The sequence below is a fragment of the Phasianus colchicus genome, chromosome 31 (genome assembly GCF_987193195.1).
Source record: "Phasianus colchicus chromosome 31, bPhaCol1.hap1.1, whole genome shotgun sequence".
Taxonomy (NCBI): Eukaryota; Metazoa; Chordata; class Aves; order Galliformes; family Phasianidae; genus Phasianus; species Phasianus colchicus.
Window position 1 is genome coordinate 661,671 of NC_143466.1, and position 14,452 is coordinate 676,122.

General features: G+C 46.0%; 1 protein-coding gene across 1 annotated transcript in view; it reads left to right on the plus strand.

Moving 5' to 3' along the window:
* The window catches only part of LOC116239043 (uncharacterized), a 52,002-nt gene that overhangs the window by 11,009 nt on the left and 26,541 nt on the right, over positions 1-14,452 (plus strand). Inside the window, exons 10-16 of the mRNA XM_031609045.2 lie at positions 2,203-2,271; positions 2,435-2,498; positions 3,452-3,723; positions 9,099-9,446; positions 10,361-10,693; positions 11,257-11,586; positions 13,652-13,981. Of these exons, the coding sequence (XP_031464905.2) occupies positions 2,203-2,271; positions 2,435-2,498; positions 3,452-3,723; positions 9,099-9,446; positions 10,361-10,693; positions 11,257-11,586; positions 13,652-13,981 (1,746 nt within the window). The remainder of the gene's footprint in view (positions 1-2,202; positions 2,272-2,434; positions 2,499-3,451; positions 3,724-9,098; positions 9,447-10,360; positions 10,694-11,256; positions 11,587-13,651; positions 13,982-14,452) is intronic.

Below are 14,452 nucleotides of genomic sequence, written 5' to 3' on the forward strand. Positions count from 1 at the left end.
TCTTCAAGGCAAAGAGTCCTACATTTCCAGACTCCACCTGGCCCACTAGAGTAATTTGCCCATGATTACCATGATCAACTCATGGGAAATTAGTCCTGGGCTCCCCAGAGATCCCCTCCAAACAACACCGTGGTGACCCACAGTTGCCACTCACCTTGGTCAACAGAATCATCCCAGAATGTGAATTCCTGAGTTCCAGACAGGACTCTGGCCAAGTCTATGGCTGTGATGTTATATGGAGAAGTGCTTAAGGTTTGTAGAAGCATTTTTTGGAGTAGTAATACTGTGTTAACCTTATAATTATCATTGCATGAACAGTTAATTGTCCAGTTGATACTGATGTAAGGAATACTTGATTATTGCCTGCCGGGATGGGTGTCCTGACCTCTATTATAGGAGGGAAAAAAGACTTACTCAGGGTAGCTTATTTACACACACCCTGGTTTCTTCACTTTGTTCATCTTCCCACTCTTCACTCCATCTAAAGATCAATGGCATTGACACAAGGAGGTTTGGCAGTGGGTTGTCACTTATCAAAACATATTTCCTAAGTAAGTGCAATATTCGTGGAGTTCCTTCTGCCTCCTGCTTTCTTCCTTTTTTTGTATTCACCTATTTTAACAAATTTCTAACATACTCTTCAGTCTTTCCTTATCTATCTGCAAGCCAATCTTGCAATCAAATGGACTGCATACTGCACTTGCCTCTGCTCTGGGTCCTTGTTCCTTATTGTCTTTGTTCTCTGAACTGCTTTTATCCAGATCCAGGTCTGCATGCTGACAATTGTTGAGTTGCTTGTAGCCTTGAGTTTTCTTATCATCTCTTATCATCCCATGCTGTACATGCTTCTCAAGGCCTCTGCTGGCATACCAAGTGTAGGTCTTACGACTCTGCATCCCACTGGGGAAAGAGAGGTGATGGTGATTCCTGCCTGTCTTCTGCAGCAAGTATCAGAGAAATAAAAAATAGAAGGTAAAGCCTGAACTACAAATTGAAAGAAACTGATGCCCAAGGTTGAACATTGCATCTACTTACACATCATCTTGCTCCTCCATTCCAATCAGTGGTATCTCTCAAATGATACTATATGTGGTTTGGAAGATAATACAGTTTATGAGCTGCTTATGAAGGGTGGGAAAGCCTACAGAAAAGCTGGAACATTCTCCCTTTTTCAATACCCTTAAGACCCAGAGACACTAAAAAGGACATGGTAATGAAGAGATCCCTCTCTAGAACACAGAGAGGATTTGCAGACTTTGCTTTTGTTGTTGTTCTTGTTGCTAAAGCTGTGGTTCTCATTTTGACATGGAGTTATTCTCTAAGCAGGAAGCACAGTTTTCATCTTTTTCCTGTCACGGTTTAGAAGAGCTCAGCTCCAGGGACCCCCAGCATGGCTAGGCATTGACCTTGTGCTTCCAGTCCTTCAGCTGATCTGCAAAAGAGCAATTCAGGAATCTTAGAATCATAGAATCATAGACTCTTTTGAGTTGGAGGGGATCCTTAAAGGTCATCTGGTCCAATTCTCCTGCAATTAACAGGGACATCTACAGCTTGATCAGGTGCTCACAGCCCCAGCAGTCTGACCTTGAATGTCTCCAGGCATCCACCATCTCTCTGGGCAATCTGTGCAAGTGCGTCACCACCCTTATTATAAAAACATCTTCATATCCAATCTAAATCTCACTTCTTTTAGTCTGAAACCATTTCCCCTTGTACTGTCACGACAGAGTCTGGTAAAGAGTCTATTTGTACTAAAAAAATTTCAAGCTATGAACTTCCTCTGTCCCTGTTATTTTAACCACCTCAAATTATCCCTGAGCTCTCTTCTTTACCTTTATTCTAGAGACAGTTTGCAATAGCTTAGCTCATCATTGAAAGGGAGGTTGAGAGATTTCATGTGCTGCAGATTAGGAAAGACATTGAGATGCAAAGACTTCTCTTGTCTTGTCTCCCAGTCTTGAAGAGAACTGTTCTCTCTTGTCAAATGTGTGTTCTTGCAAGTAAATTTGGAGACTGCAGTGTAGCCATAGGATAGTGTTTCTGAAAGTGCTTGTCTTTGAATAATAAAATAATAATACATAATTAATTAAATAATAAAGCAATTTCCTGCCATCTAGCTATGCATCCATGAAATGCAATGAAATAGAATTCATTGTACAATATATATGGGTTTTAATGTTTCATTTTTCTGGTCTATCATAGAATCAGAGAATATCCCAAGTCCGACAGGACCACAAGGACCATCAAGTTCAACTCCTACCCTCTCACCAGGTACAGCTGTTAACAAGTTATCTGAAATTGTTGTCTCTGTGCATTGTAGTAGCCAAGAGAATCCAACAAAAAGTTGTATGCTTTAAGGGAGGTGCTGAGGAGAAATCAGGGGGGTTTAACTTTGTTGTGAAGTAAAACTCTAGATCTTCCATGTCTTTTATAGTGTATATAGTGCTGTTCACCATGCATCAGGAACAAGAGCTGGATCAGAGAGTGCACCAAGGGCTGTGAGCTTCTGGAAGGTGCTACTGAGGGGCATTTGCTCTCATTTTGCTTTGCACCCCCAGCTTCACTATCCTTCTACTGCATTCTTGCTGTAGGGGCTGGCAGAGTTGAGCAGGATCGTGATGAAGAAAATGTCATGACTAAGTCTCTCCTTCCTCCCTTTCCCTTACCTTCTCCCCTCCTGTCTTTTATTTTGTTTTGTTTTCTTCTGTTCTGTTCTGGTCTTCCGAGGCTCCTAATGAGAAATTAACTTTCTCAGGACATAGTTCACCACATCTTAGCATAAAGGACTCAAAGTGAATTTACTCATTCTTCCATCTAGCTCTAAATGGCATCTCAAAGGACAATCTTGAATGGAGTCACAGGTACATGATTCACAATCATTTTAAACAAGCCAAATTGCATGTTTTGCAGGGACTAAGCTGGTTGTTTACGAGAATTTCCAAAGAGCAGGAAGGTTTGGTTTCTCCCAAGTCTATGAACTTCCATAGATGAGAGCTCTAAGTTCTGTTGTAGGGCCAGAGCTGGCTGGAAGTCAGGAGACGAGGACAGCAGGGGGAGCCTCCGAGTTATAGCAGGGAGGCTACCCCAACTCTTTCCAACTGAAGGGATAAGTCCAGGGACATAAGAGAGGCAGAATCAGTGCACGACGAGTCCTGTGCATGAAAGAAAGATTTAGGTCAACAGAAGAAGTCATCTTGTGCTATACCCATGACACAGCAGGACCACGGAGATGCCCTTGGGGCTGGCACGTAGAACACGGGACCAGGGTGCAGAGAGGGTTGTGTTTGCTCTGTACATCCCTGGAACAGCTCTCCATTTCACAACCTGGAGATAGGAGCAGGCTGTGGCATGGAGCAGAGGGTCACCTGCTGGAACAGCTTCACACAAAGCCCAAGTGACCAAGGGGCAGAGGAAGCTGGGCTGGCAAAGCAGGGAAAAGCCCAGAGTAAAGGAGGGAACAGGAAGAGGGCTTGTTGCTGAAATGCCTGTCACTCCCATCTGCCCCAGTTCCTCTCTGTCCCTCCCAGCTGGCCGGTGGGACCCGGCACTCAGCTGCTGGCCCTCAGCAGGGTGTTCTGCTCCAGCTTCCAGCCCATGGATGCGTGAACATGGGGCTGCCTGGTGCACTCCATCCTTCACCCAGGTTCCCCTGGGGCAGAAATCAACCCAGCTGCACTGGAGCCAAGAGTGTGGGGGTCATCCTCCTGATGGTGTGCCTTTGGGGTGAGTGATGCTTTGCTTCCGACCACAGGGATCCCATATGCAACGCATGCTCCTCCAGTGGGAGTGGAGTGGGAGTGGGGATCCAGGGTTTCTTAGAATACAGCACAGGCTGGTCAAGGGTACTGGGATTCATTTCTTGAGGGGCCAGCTCACTGAGTCTTTCCAGTACATAAAGGGAGCTGATAAACATGAAGGAGACCACTTTTTGTCATATTCTGACAGTGATAGAAGAAGAAGGAATGGCTAAAGTAATTGAGGGGAGATTCAGGTGAGGTGTTAGGAGGAAATAGGACAGATAGCATTGGCAAGGGCTGCCCAGAGTACCTGTGACTGTCCCATCCCTGGGGGCGTTGAAGGTTGGATGGGTGTGATATGTGATATGGTGGGGGGGCAACCGGCCCATGGCAGGGCTGTTGGGACTACATGGGCTTTAATGGCTCTTCTAACCCAAGGCATACTGTGACGTTATGACTGCGTGATTGTATGATCCTATGTTTCTATGGTTCTATTATTTGGGGCAAGAAGGAATATCTTGTGATGGTTTTGGAGTCAGGAGAGATGTCTTTATGTGAGGCTAACTCCGCAGACTGAACTCTCAAAGGCGTGTATCATCTCCCTACCTCTTCACACATGATTTTGCCTAAGAATTAGAGACTTGGGACTTAGCGGTGTTATAAGAGCAGACAGAAATATGCCCAGTTTTCATCCTGAATCTGTCCAATAGACACTTGTGGTGGGTCTTTTATCCTGCCAAATCTTCTGAGTGCAGCCAACTGCTGGTATAGCAGAATGGAGGGGGCTCAGGTGAACTCTGCTCCCCTGTGCATGGAGTAGGATGGGCAAGAGCTATTTCACGGTGCAGCCTTTGTTATGGACCTGGTTGAGGAAGGGCCTAGGGCTTTGTTCAAGTTTCCACAACTTGGAGCAGAAGTGGGTTATTTGATCTGGGCACCATTTAAGTGCTTTTTCAGCTCTCCCCTCTTCTTCAGATCATGTTTGGAGGAAATGAAACTAGGAATGTACTTTCTCTGCCAGTACAAGCTTAATTTCCTGACTGATTATTACTAAGCCAGCTTGTATCACTTCCTCATGAAAAAAAATATTATAACATGCTTGGGTTATCTTCCTCTTTGGTGATCAATTCATGAGCAATGAAAACTTCCCTTCTTTCTGGAAATCCTACTGCTGGAAGTTTCGGAATGGTGACTGCCTCTTCCAGAGTCAGTCTCCTGGCTTGCTGGATTTATCTGGGCTGGGACTGCCTAGGGTAGCCATGACATCTCATTCTCTGCCCAAGGCAATGCAAGAAAGATACCAAGCAACACGTTAACTCCGCAAAGTCTCAACTGTAAGATTGATCTGTTATTGCTTATGAAAGGACAATTTTTAGTAAAAATGAGAAAAGAGAGCACAATGCCCATGTGCATGGGGAATGCAGAGCATGCAGTCTGGGAAGTGAGTGCCTGCAGTGCATCCATTTCAGACTCATCATCAAAGTTAATTCTAGCGGTGTTTTTGCAAAGACATTTTCTTACTCCCTGCCCTTATAAGTAAAAGAGCTGAGCTACTCCAGCCTGCACGCAGAAGGACAGTTTGTTCTTTTCAGGCTCCCTATTTCCAGCTCATGTCTGAGAATGATGCAGGGATTTGATTTCTACACTGCTTCTTCCTCCTTCTGGCCTCTGTGACAACAGGTCCCAACACAGCTTATGACTCAGCTCTGGGAACAGCAAAACTGTGCTGGACCTGAGCACAGATTGGTCAAAAATCTCTTTACAGAATGGAATCACATTCCTCTTCAGCATTTATTTTTATGCTGACCGTTAAGCTCTCTGCATTAGTCATTTCCAGTTAGCTTATTGCTCCACTTTGTTACTGCTCGTGCTAAGCGTGCATAAGGAACTAGAGGCAATTTTTTGCTGCAGGTCTTGCAGAGTGAGGAAACCTTCCCATGAATAAGAATTTTTCCACTTCTCCAAACTCCGTGTGTAGCTGCACCACATGCAGTTGTTCTATGGTTATAGAGCGTTTATCTATTGCATGAGCAGGAAGAGAACTCCTGGGGTGTGGGATCCATATTGATGTTAAGAGGAGGAAATTCAGGCAGTTAGATACACAGATGGCACTCAACAGCTTACAAACTCTCAGGGCTGTTATAGCTGCTTGTTCCATGCCCACTTCTCTTTAGTGCAGAACGTTTTCCTAACATCCAGCTTGATCCTCTCCTCCCCTGATGCAGCTCCATGCTGTTCGCTTAGATCTTGTTGATGTCACCAGAAAGCAGAGGTCAGTGTCTGCCCCTGTGCTCCCCTCATGTGTAAGCTGTAGCACAGGGCAAACACAGGGCAGGGCTTTGCAGAGGAGGTAACCAATTATTTAACTTCTGACTTTGGCATCACCCCGCTTAGCTTGCAGCTCTTGCTAGTATGATCACCTGCCGTAGAAGCAGTGGCATGGGGTGTTCAGGACATTTTCTGCCTGTCAAGTGCACCCTGGCTAGTTATGCTTTATCAGGGCTCCTCATCTACGTGGCATGCCTCATTGGTGAGTAGCATTTGCATGGGAGAAGATGCATCCCACTAGAACATGTGTATGGGGAAAGAGGTATCTGTGATCTGCAAGAATGGGGAGACTGGGCTTGCAGACAGGCTGGGAAAAGCATCCTTTTACCTGTCAGCCTTTAAAAAGGAAGGGAAAATGGTGGATGTGGCAGGAGGCCTTACTAGCTGGATAGTTACTTTGGCCTCTGCACAATTTTCCTTGCACAGAGTGGTTGGGAAATGTTTGGAGCCTTACCAGTCTGTTACTGTTAAGATCACAAACTGCATATTTGTGTTGGCCACTTCTTCAGGGCCAGGCTGTTCATTTACAAAGATGGGGCCTAAAGTTCTCTTTCCTCCAACACAAATGAGAGCAAACACTTCTACTGCTCTTCACATCATAGATGACTGATTGCGCTTTAAATCCTCTGATAGCTGACGTGCTGAGGTGTTGTTATTTCCTGTTCATGCCTACTTAATTTTATGTTCTCTTCTTTCCAAATAATATCTCTTCGCTTCTCAGCCCATCAAAATTCATTATTTTTGTGCATAGCTGGAACACCACCCACTGGCTCTTGACTCCCTACAACATCATGCAAATCACTAATTAAAATACAAGGCTGCACACAAACAACTCCCTTCACTGTCTTAGCATAGAACAACAGAATCACAGAATGACAGAATAATTGAGATTGGAAGGGATCTCTGAATCCATCTAGTCCTGTCCCTTACTCAAGCAGAGACATTGCCTAGGACCATGTCCAGACTGCTTTTTAAATTCTCCAAGGAGGAGAATCCACAATCTCCCTGGGCAAACTGTGCCAGTGCTCCATCACTCAAAGAAGTAAATAATTGCTTCCTGATATTTAGACTTCTTTATATTCTAGTCTTGCTCATTGCCTATTGTCCTGTTCCTGGAGACCACAGAAAAGAGCCTGGATCCATCCTCTTTCCACCCTCCTTTTAGATATTTATGTATGTTGATAAGATGCCCCTGAGCCTTCTCCAAGCTGGGCAGTCCCAGCTCTCCCAACTGCTTCTCACAGGAGATGTGCTCCAATTCCTTCATCATCTTTGTAGTCCTCCACAGGGCTTTTCCCAGCATATCCATGTTCTGCTGTGCTGAGGAGTCCAGAACTGAACCCGTAGCTCCAGATGCACCCTCATTAGTGCTGAACAGAGGTGAAGGATCACCTCTCTTGACCCGCTGGTAGTACTTTATGTAATGCAACAGCTGACTGGTAGCTACTCCATACATCCAAAATTTTCCATCCACTCACTGCAGTGTTTTCATTTTGTTCCTGAACATGTTCGGGAAAGAAACATCCAAATCCTCTTTAAAGGCAATTGTCCTTTATTAGGAAAATGCAGAGCATTTTCTTTCCTAGATCTGGATTTTTTTTTATTTGCTTACCAAAGGAGAAGTGCTTCACGTTGCTGGTTGCAGAGGCCATGTAAAGCTAGCACAGGTGGTGTAGGCATTCCCAGCTCTTCTGCACAGGACCCTTTGTGAGTGCTGTGTCCCTTGCAGAGCAGCTCACTTCCCACTGGGTTCCCCTCCACCTGTCAGATGGATCACACTGCTGTGCTGGCCACATCGAGGTGTTCTACAGCAACAGGTTGGGAGCAGTGTGCGATGACCACTGGGACCTGGACGAGGCCAATGTTTTGTGCCAGCAGCTGGGCTGTGGCAATGCACTGCCAGCCACTGGAGACAGGCAATTCAGGGCTGGATCTGGACCCATCTGGTTGGATGGTGTCAATTGCATGGGGACAGAGGTTGCACTTTCTTAGTGCAGATGCAAATGACTGGGGAAAAAACAATTGCCACCATGGTGTGGTTTGCTCAGGTAACACCTGAGGAAATTATAGGGTGGGAGGATACAGTTGGATATTTTGTGGTTCATCCCATATGGAGATCTGTAGGCAAAAGAGCAAATTGGAAATCAGTTTTGGAAACTGGATTATCGGAAAATCAGTGCTCATTCCACCTTGCAAATGTCCTGAGATGCTGAGCCACTTCTGTGGGATGTGCCTTTTGCACATCATGCTTCTCCGTGATTGGAAGGACCCTTCCAATTGGTTGAATTTCTGGGGAAGAAGACAACATTAGAGATGAAGCCACCCATTGTGTTTTTCAGGCACTGTAAGATTCAACTTTAGGCAGGGGAGAGGGACCAAAAGGAGGCATTCAGATACTTCCTCACTGTTTCTAATAGAAGGGACACCAGATTGTTCCTGTGCTTTAACCACTGTCAGTGTGAAATCAGCTTGAGAAATCTTTTGCAACCACAAAATATGTCAGTTGGACATTTGGTGGCTTATCGAGGTACAGGCAATTGGTGGGTATTGTACATCCCTGTGCCAAAATTGTCCCAGTAGATAATCATGATCTGATAGTGATAGGACAAGGGGAGCAGTTTTAAACTATAAGAGAGAGGATTTAGGTTGGATGTTAGGAGACAATTCTTTTTAAGAGAGTGGTGAGGCACTGGAACAGATTGCCCAGAGAAGCTGTGGATGCCTTATCCCTGGAGGAGAGCTCAAGAACAGGTTGGATGGCATCCTGTGCAGCCTGATCTAGTGGATGGCAACCCTGCCTGTGGCAGTGGGTTTGGAACTGGATGCACTTTAAGGTTCCGTCCAATCCAAGCCATTCTATGATTCATAGATCATATGGGGAGCTTTTCAGATGCTGAGAGCATGAATGGCATAAAGATGTGCTTGTAGCAAGTGGGTCTAATGCTACCAACTCAAGCCATTTTATGATTCTATGATTCTATAATTCTACGAAATGAGAGGCAAAGGGTTTTCATGGTGCACCTCTTCTTGTAGGCTCAGACAGCCACCACCTGGATCCTAGCACTGGTTCTGCAGAGCTGCGCCTGGTGAATGGCTCGAACCACTGTTCTGGGAGAGTGGAGATACTGTATTATCATCAGTGGGGAACTGTGTGTGATGACGACTGGAGCTTTATTAATGCCAAAGTGGTGTGCCGGCAGCTGGGCTGTGGGGAAGCAGTATCATCCCATAGCTCGGCATACTTCGGCCAGGGGTCAGGTCCCATTTGGCTAGACAATGTTCAGTGCACTGGGACGGAAACTGCCCTATCTCAATGTCAGGCCAGGCCACTGGGATTCAATAACTGTGACCACGGAGAAGACGCTGGAGTTGTGTGTGCAGGTAACCTCTGATAACATCATGCTGGCATACCAGAAGTTCAGAGGAGGATGCATTTCTCCAGGGCTTAATACCATTTTCAAAGCTCCAACAAAATGATGAGTGGCAGATACCTCGGTAGAAGGGTGACATTGTCCTCTCTCTTCTCTAGTGCAAAGTGTCATGCCGCACTTCTTAGCAGAATTCCTTGGGATGTATACAGAAAGCCTCTTCCTTTGGAGATTGCTGGGATCTCCAAGCCAATACAACAGGTTCCTGGACCTGTTAGAAATAGATTGCAGAAGTTTATGGGAACAGTTCAATGTTCACACATTTAATGTGGATGGGCTCTGAGGCTACACTGCTTTGTGTGCACGCCTACTCAACAGCTCTGAATCTTCCTGTATATTATACTGGTTGCATCATTGTAGAGATGATCAGAGGGATGAAGCACCTCCCCTGAGAAGACAGGCTTTGGTAGAAAGCTTTGGGGAGATCTTACTGACACCTGTCAGTACTTAAAAGGCACTTAGAAGAAAGACAGAGAAAGTCTTTCTACACCATCTAATATTCCCAGAATAAGGGGGAATTGTTTTAAAGTAAAATAGGAGAGATTTAGGTTATATGTTTGGTGGAAACTCTTTACTCAGAGAGTGGTGAGGCCTTGGCACAGGCTGACAGCTGTGGATGCCCCATCCCTGGAGGCATTCAAGGACAGGCTGGATGGGGCCCTGGGCAGCCTGATGTGCTGGGTGACAACCAGCCCACAGCAGGCATTTGGAACTGGATGATCTTTAAGGTGTCTTCCAATATATGCCATTCTATGATTCTATGATCTTTAAGGTCTCTTCCAAACTAAGCCATCCCACGATCTTACAATCACTAAGGTACCTTTTAACCTAAGGCATTCTATGTTTCTCTCTCCCTTTTGCCATCAGAAGGCATAGTCACCAAAACACCATCTCAACTGCGCCTGGTGAATGGCCCCAGCCACTGCGCGGGGCGCGTGGAGGTGCTGCACGACCACCAGTGGGGCACAGTGTGTGATGATGACTGGAGTGTGAGCGAGGCCACGGTGGTATGCCGGCAACTGGGCTGTGGGATGGCTGTCTCAGCCCCAGGCTCAGCTCACTTTGGGCAAGGCTCTGGCCGTGTTTGGCTGGATAACGTGAACTGCACAGGAGCAGAAGCTACGCTCTCTGAGTGCCAGAGGAGGCCATGGGGATCCAACGACTGCACCCACAGGGAGGATGCTGGTGTGGTATGCTCAGGTGAGCCCTATCTATAAATACTAATTGAAACTAGGTGATCTTTAAGGTCCCTTCCAACTCAGGCCGTGCTATGTTACTATGCAGCGTTGGTGCAGCAACAATCAAATCACATCTTTTTATCCGGATAGCTGCCTTTTCCACACATGGTGAAGAATAAAATAGAATCAGAGAATGGTGAGAATGCCACACCAGGTGACGCCCTTCCTTCTACAAGACCTCAGCAAGCTGTTAGGAAGACTATGTGCAGAAAGAACCACCCAAAGAGAATTATTCTCCTGTCTTCTCCCTTTCTGATAACTCTAGCTGCATAAACTCGTCTCCAGTGCTTCCTACCATTTTGCATGATCACTACTGACCCTAGAACCCTTTATCAGGCACTGAGCTCCAAACTCTGGAGCTGTGGCCTCTTTTTATGTGAGTAGATGAGAGGAAAATCCCAAGACATCTTTGACAATGTATTTCCTAGGCATCTTGAAGGATGTAGTATTAGTTTTCCCATGGTTTAATCCCTTGGAGCCGTAGCTGTTGAGCAAGCATGAATGTACATTTTGTTCCCTATACAGAGACAAAGACTTCAGAGCACCGTATGGTGAGGCTGATGAATGGATCAAACAACTGCATTGGGAGAGTTGAGATTTTTCATGACCAGAAGTGGGGGACTGTGTGTGATGACACTTGGGACCTACAGGATGCTACAGTTGTGTGCCGGGAGCTGGGCTGCGGGATGGCAATGTCAGCACCAGGCTCAGCTCATTTTGGGCAAGGTTCAGACCCCATCTGGCAGGACAACGTTCACTGTATAGGAACAGAGTCCACTCTTGAGGAGTGTACACTGAGCAGCTGGGGAGAACACAACTGCGGTCACAGTGAGGATGCTGGCGTGGTGTGCACAGGTAACACTATGGGCACAAGAGTGGGACATCCAGAAGAGTCCCAATCCAATGGGAATTGATGTGGGCTTGGACACAAAGACATTGTTCTGCCTGAGGGTTGTGACAGACTTTCCTTTTTCCTTCTTTCCTCTTTTTCCCAAGCACTTGGCTTGGAGTGCAGAAATACTACCATTCCTTTTATAGCATTCATTTGCTTTGTTGTAGATGCTTCCTACCAGGTGTACCTGACTGAGGCATGAGCATGAGGTGGATTGCACATCCTGAGTCGTGTCTGAGAGCCATATGCATACATCCAAGACAATGTAGGGCAACCTAACCCCATCTTCAGGTCAGGAGACCCTGAGCAATGTCACATTTTCACATCTGACAATGTTTCCTAAATTGGTTAGAGACCAAGGTACTAAGTGTAGGTGTCTATCTACTCATGGGATTAGCTGGCCAGACTTTGGGCACTGTCAGAGGTTATCCAGCCAACTGAGTCAAGAGTGGCTGGAGAGATGCTCAGGCTGGAGACACCGTGAAGCAGATGACATTTGCTTACCTGAGTTGCTAGTCAGGCCCCACTGCCTGCACATGAACAGGACCCCATTCCTCAATTATCAATTCTCCTTTAGATGCCTTAAGGTACCAAAACATGCACACAAGACTGGAAGATGTTGCTTGACAGTTCCTCTGTAGATTTCACGTTATGGAGAGATGAATTCTGCTCCTGAAGTGCCTTGTTGGACTTTTAGGAGCCTGCTCCTGGCTCTCTCCCATGTAGGGAATACTCTGTGCTGAAGACACCAACTGTTGGTTAGATAAACCCACCTCAGAGGTGAATCAGGAGTGGCCTGCACTGTCCCACTTTTCTGTTCCAGCACTAAGGAAAATGTGTATTATTTCTTCGATGGAGAAAAGTAGTGCAGGTGAACATATTTAAGATTGACTGGCTAGAAAGTCTTGTCTTAAGTCATAACTTTGCACATAGGCTGGGATCTTCATGACCCACTTCAGTTTTTGGTAGACTTTTGGGACAGCTATTCAACTTAAGTTTTAAGTCAGATGGTAGGGAATCCATCACGTCTACAGGGAAATTGGCCTGATAAGAAATTAACTTCACTGCCGGTATTTTCTTCAATTTTGTTTGTTTGTTTGTTTGTTTGTTTGTTTAGTTTATCTGAATTGAACTGTTAATTCCATTTCACCTTTGCCTGCAGAATTAAAGTGCCCTGTGCTATCACACACCTTCAACTATAGGTGCACACAGGGCAGAAATGAGCCTCCCCATCCCACTTTTTATTCAGCTCTGTATTTAGGAAGTTCCATGTCTTTTCCTTGGAAAGGAAGATTTCAGTATGTGTGTGTTTGAGAGAAAGGTGCCATAAACACCTTGAGAATGATGCAGTATTGCAATAGGTGACTTCTGAGAAGTTTCTTTGATTGTGAACCATTTATACATGCTTTATAATGCCTTTGCACATTCAGAAGGTGTTTAATAATATGCCTTTGCAAGGAGTTGTGCATCCAACTTATACTGACTTAACCTACAGTCACTCTAGCTCACCAATGACAGCACCTTGTGATGGGCAAAACCTTGTTAAAAATCAAGATGCACATTTCCCAGTGTCTGGATGCCCTAGAATGGTGTGGATCTTCCATGATTCCCATTTTGCATCTACTTGTCCTCTAGTGACGTGGCTTATAGAGGAATCTCATGCAAGGCATTGGAGTAGGGCAGTAAGCCTAACTCTAAGCAATGTGTGCTGCTGAATAGTTGCTTGCCTATAGCAGTGCACTGAAAAAAATGGCCTAGAGCAAGTCAGAAAGCATGTCTCTAGTTGAATATTCTTATGAAGTGTGAGCCAATGTGTGTGTGCATTAGTGTGCTGGCATACGCGTTGTATGTGTATGTGTGCTATTCCTCACAATCCTCTGCTTCCATGCAGCTGTCAATAAAGCACAAACCTCACCTGTCAGCATTTTTTCTGTGCTAGTGCCCATGTCACTCTCCTTCCAAACTCTCCATCTCCATGAGTGTGGAGGGTCCAAGGACATCACTTCCCCCCTCTGCTCTCCACTGCAGGCACCAACCCCTTGCAGCTGCGGGTGCAGGATGGTCCTGGTCCTTGTGCGGGGCGTGTGGAGGTTCTGTACAATGCTACCTGGTATGGCGTCTGTGACAGCAGCTGGACCATGCTGGAAGCCAAGGTGGTCTGTAAGCAGCTGGGCTGTGGACCAGCAGAGTCTGCACCCATTGGAGCCCAGTTCAGCCAAGGGCATGACCTTACCTTGCTAGAGGGGCTGAGCTGCCGTGGCACAGAATCTCTCTTCCTGGAGTGCCAGCAAAGAAATATAGGTCCAGGACTGTGCAGACATGGCATGGCAGCTGGTGTGGTGTGCGCAGAGATGAAAGGTGAGTGCTAGGAACCTCCATCATCGTATTGCAGTTGGCACCATTCTGAACTAGTGTATGAACTAGTGTCGAACTAGGTCTCCAGGACAGGTAGTGGTCCCACTTAGCCATGGTACAGAAGACACGGGGTGATAGCCACTCTCCCTGCTCCTTCCCTAGTCTTATCTCCTTCCCAGACAGGCAAAAGTGCTTCCAGAAACCATTAGATAGGGTAGAGGCACCTGAAGGAAGTAGTTGTAGACATTAATGTGGGATTAATTAGGAGAATGCATTTCAGCAGATGTGGCTGAGACTAGGCAAGACCAGTGGGCTTTGATTTCTGCAAATGTGTAGTCTCCTATTTCTAATAGGGCTCTGTAATGGCTTGCTGTCTCCGATGGGTGTCTGAGAACGCAGAGATCTCCCTTGTTTCCATTAGTCCAAGGTAGGGTTTCATGCACTCAACAAAGATAAACTGACAGGGTGAAGCCT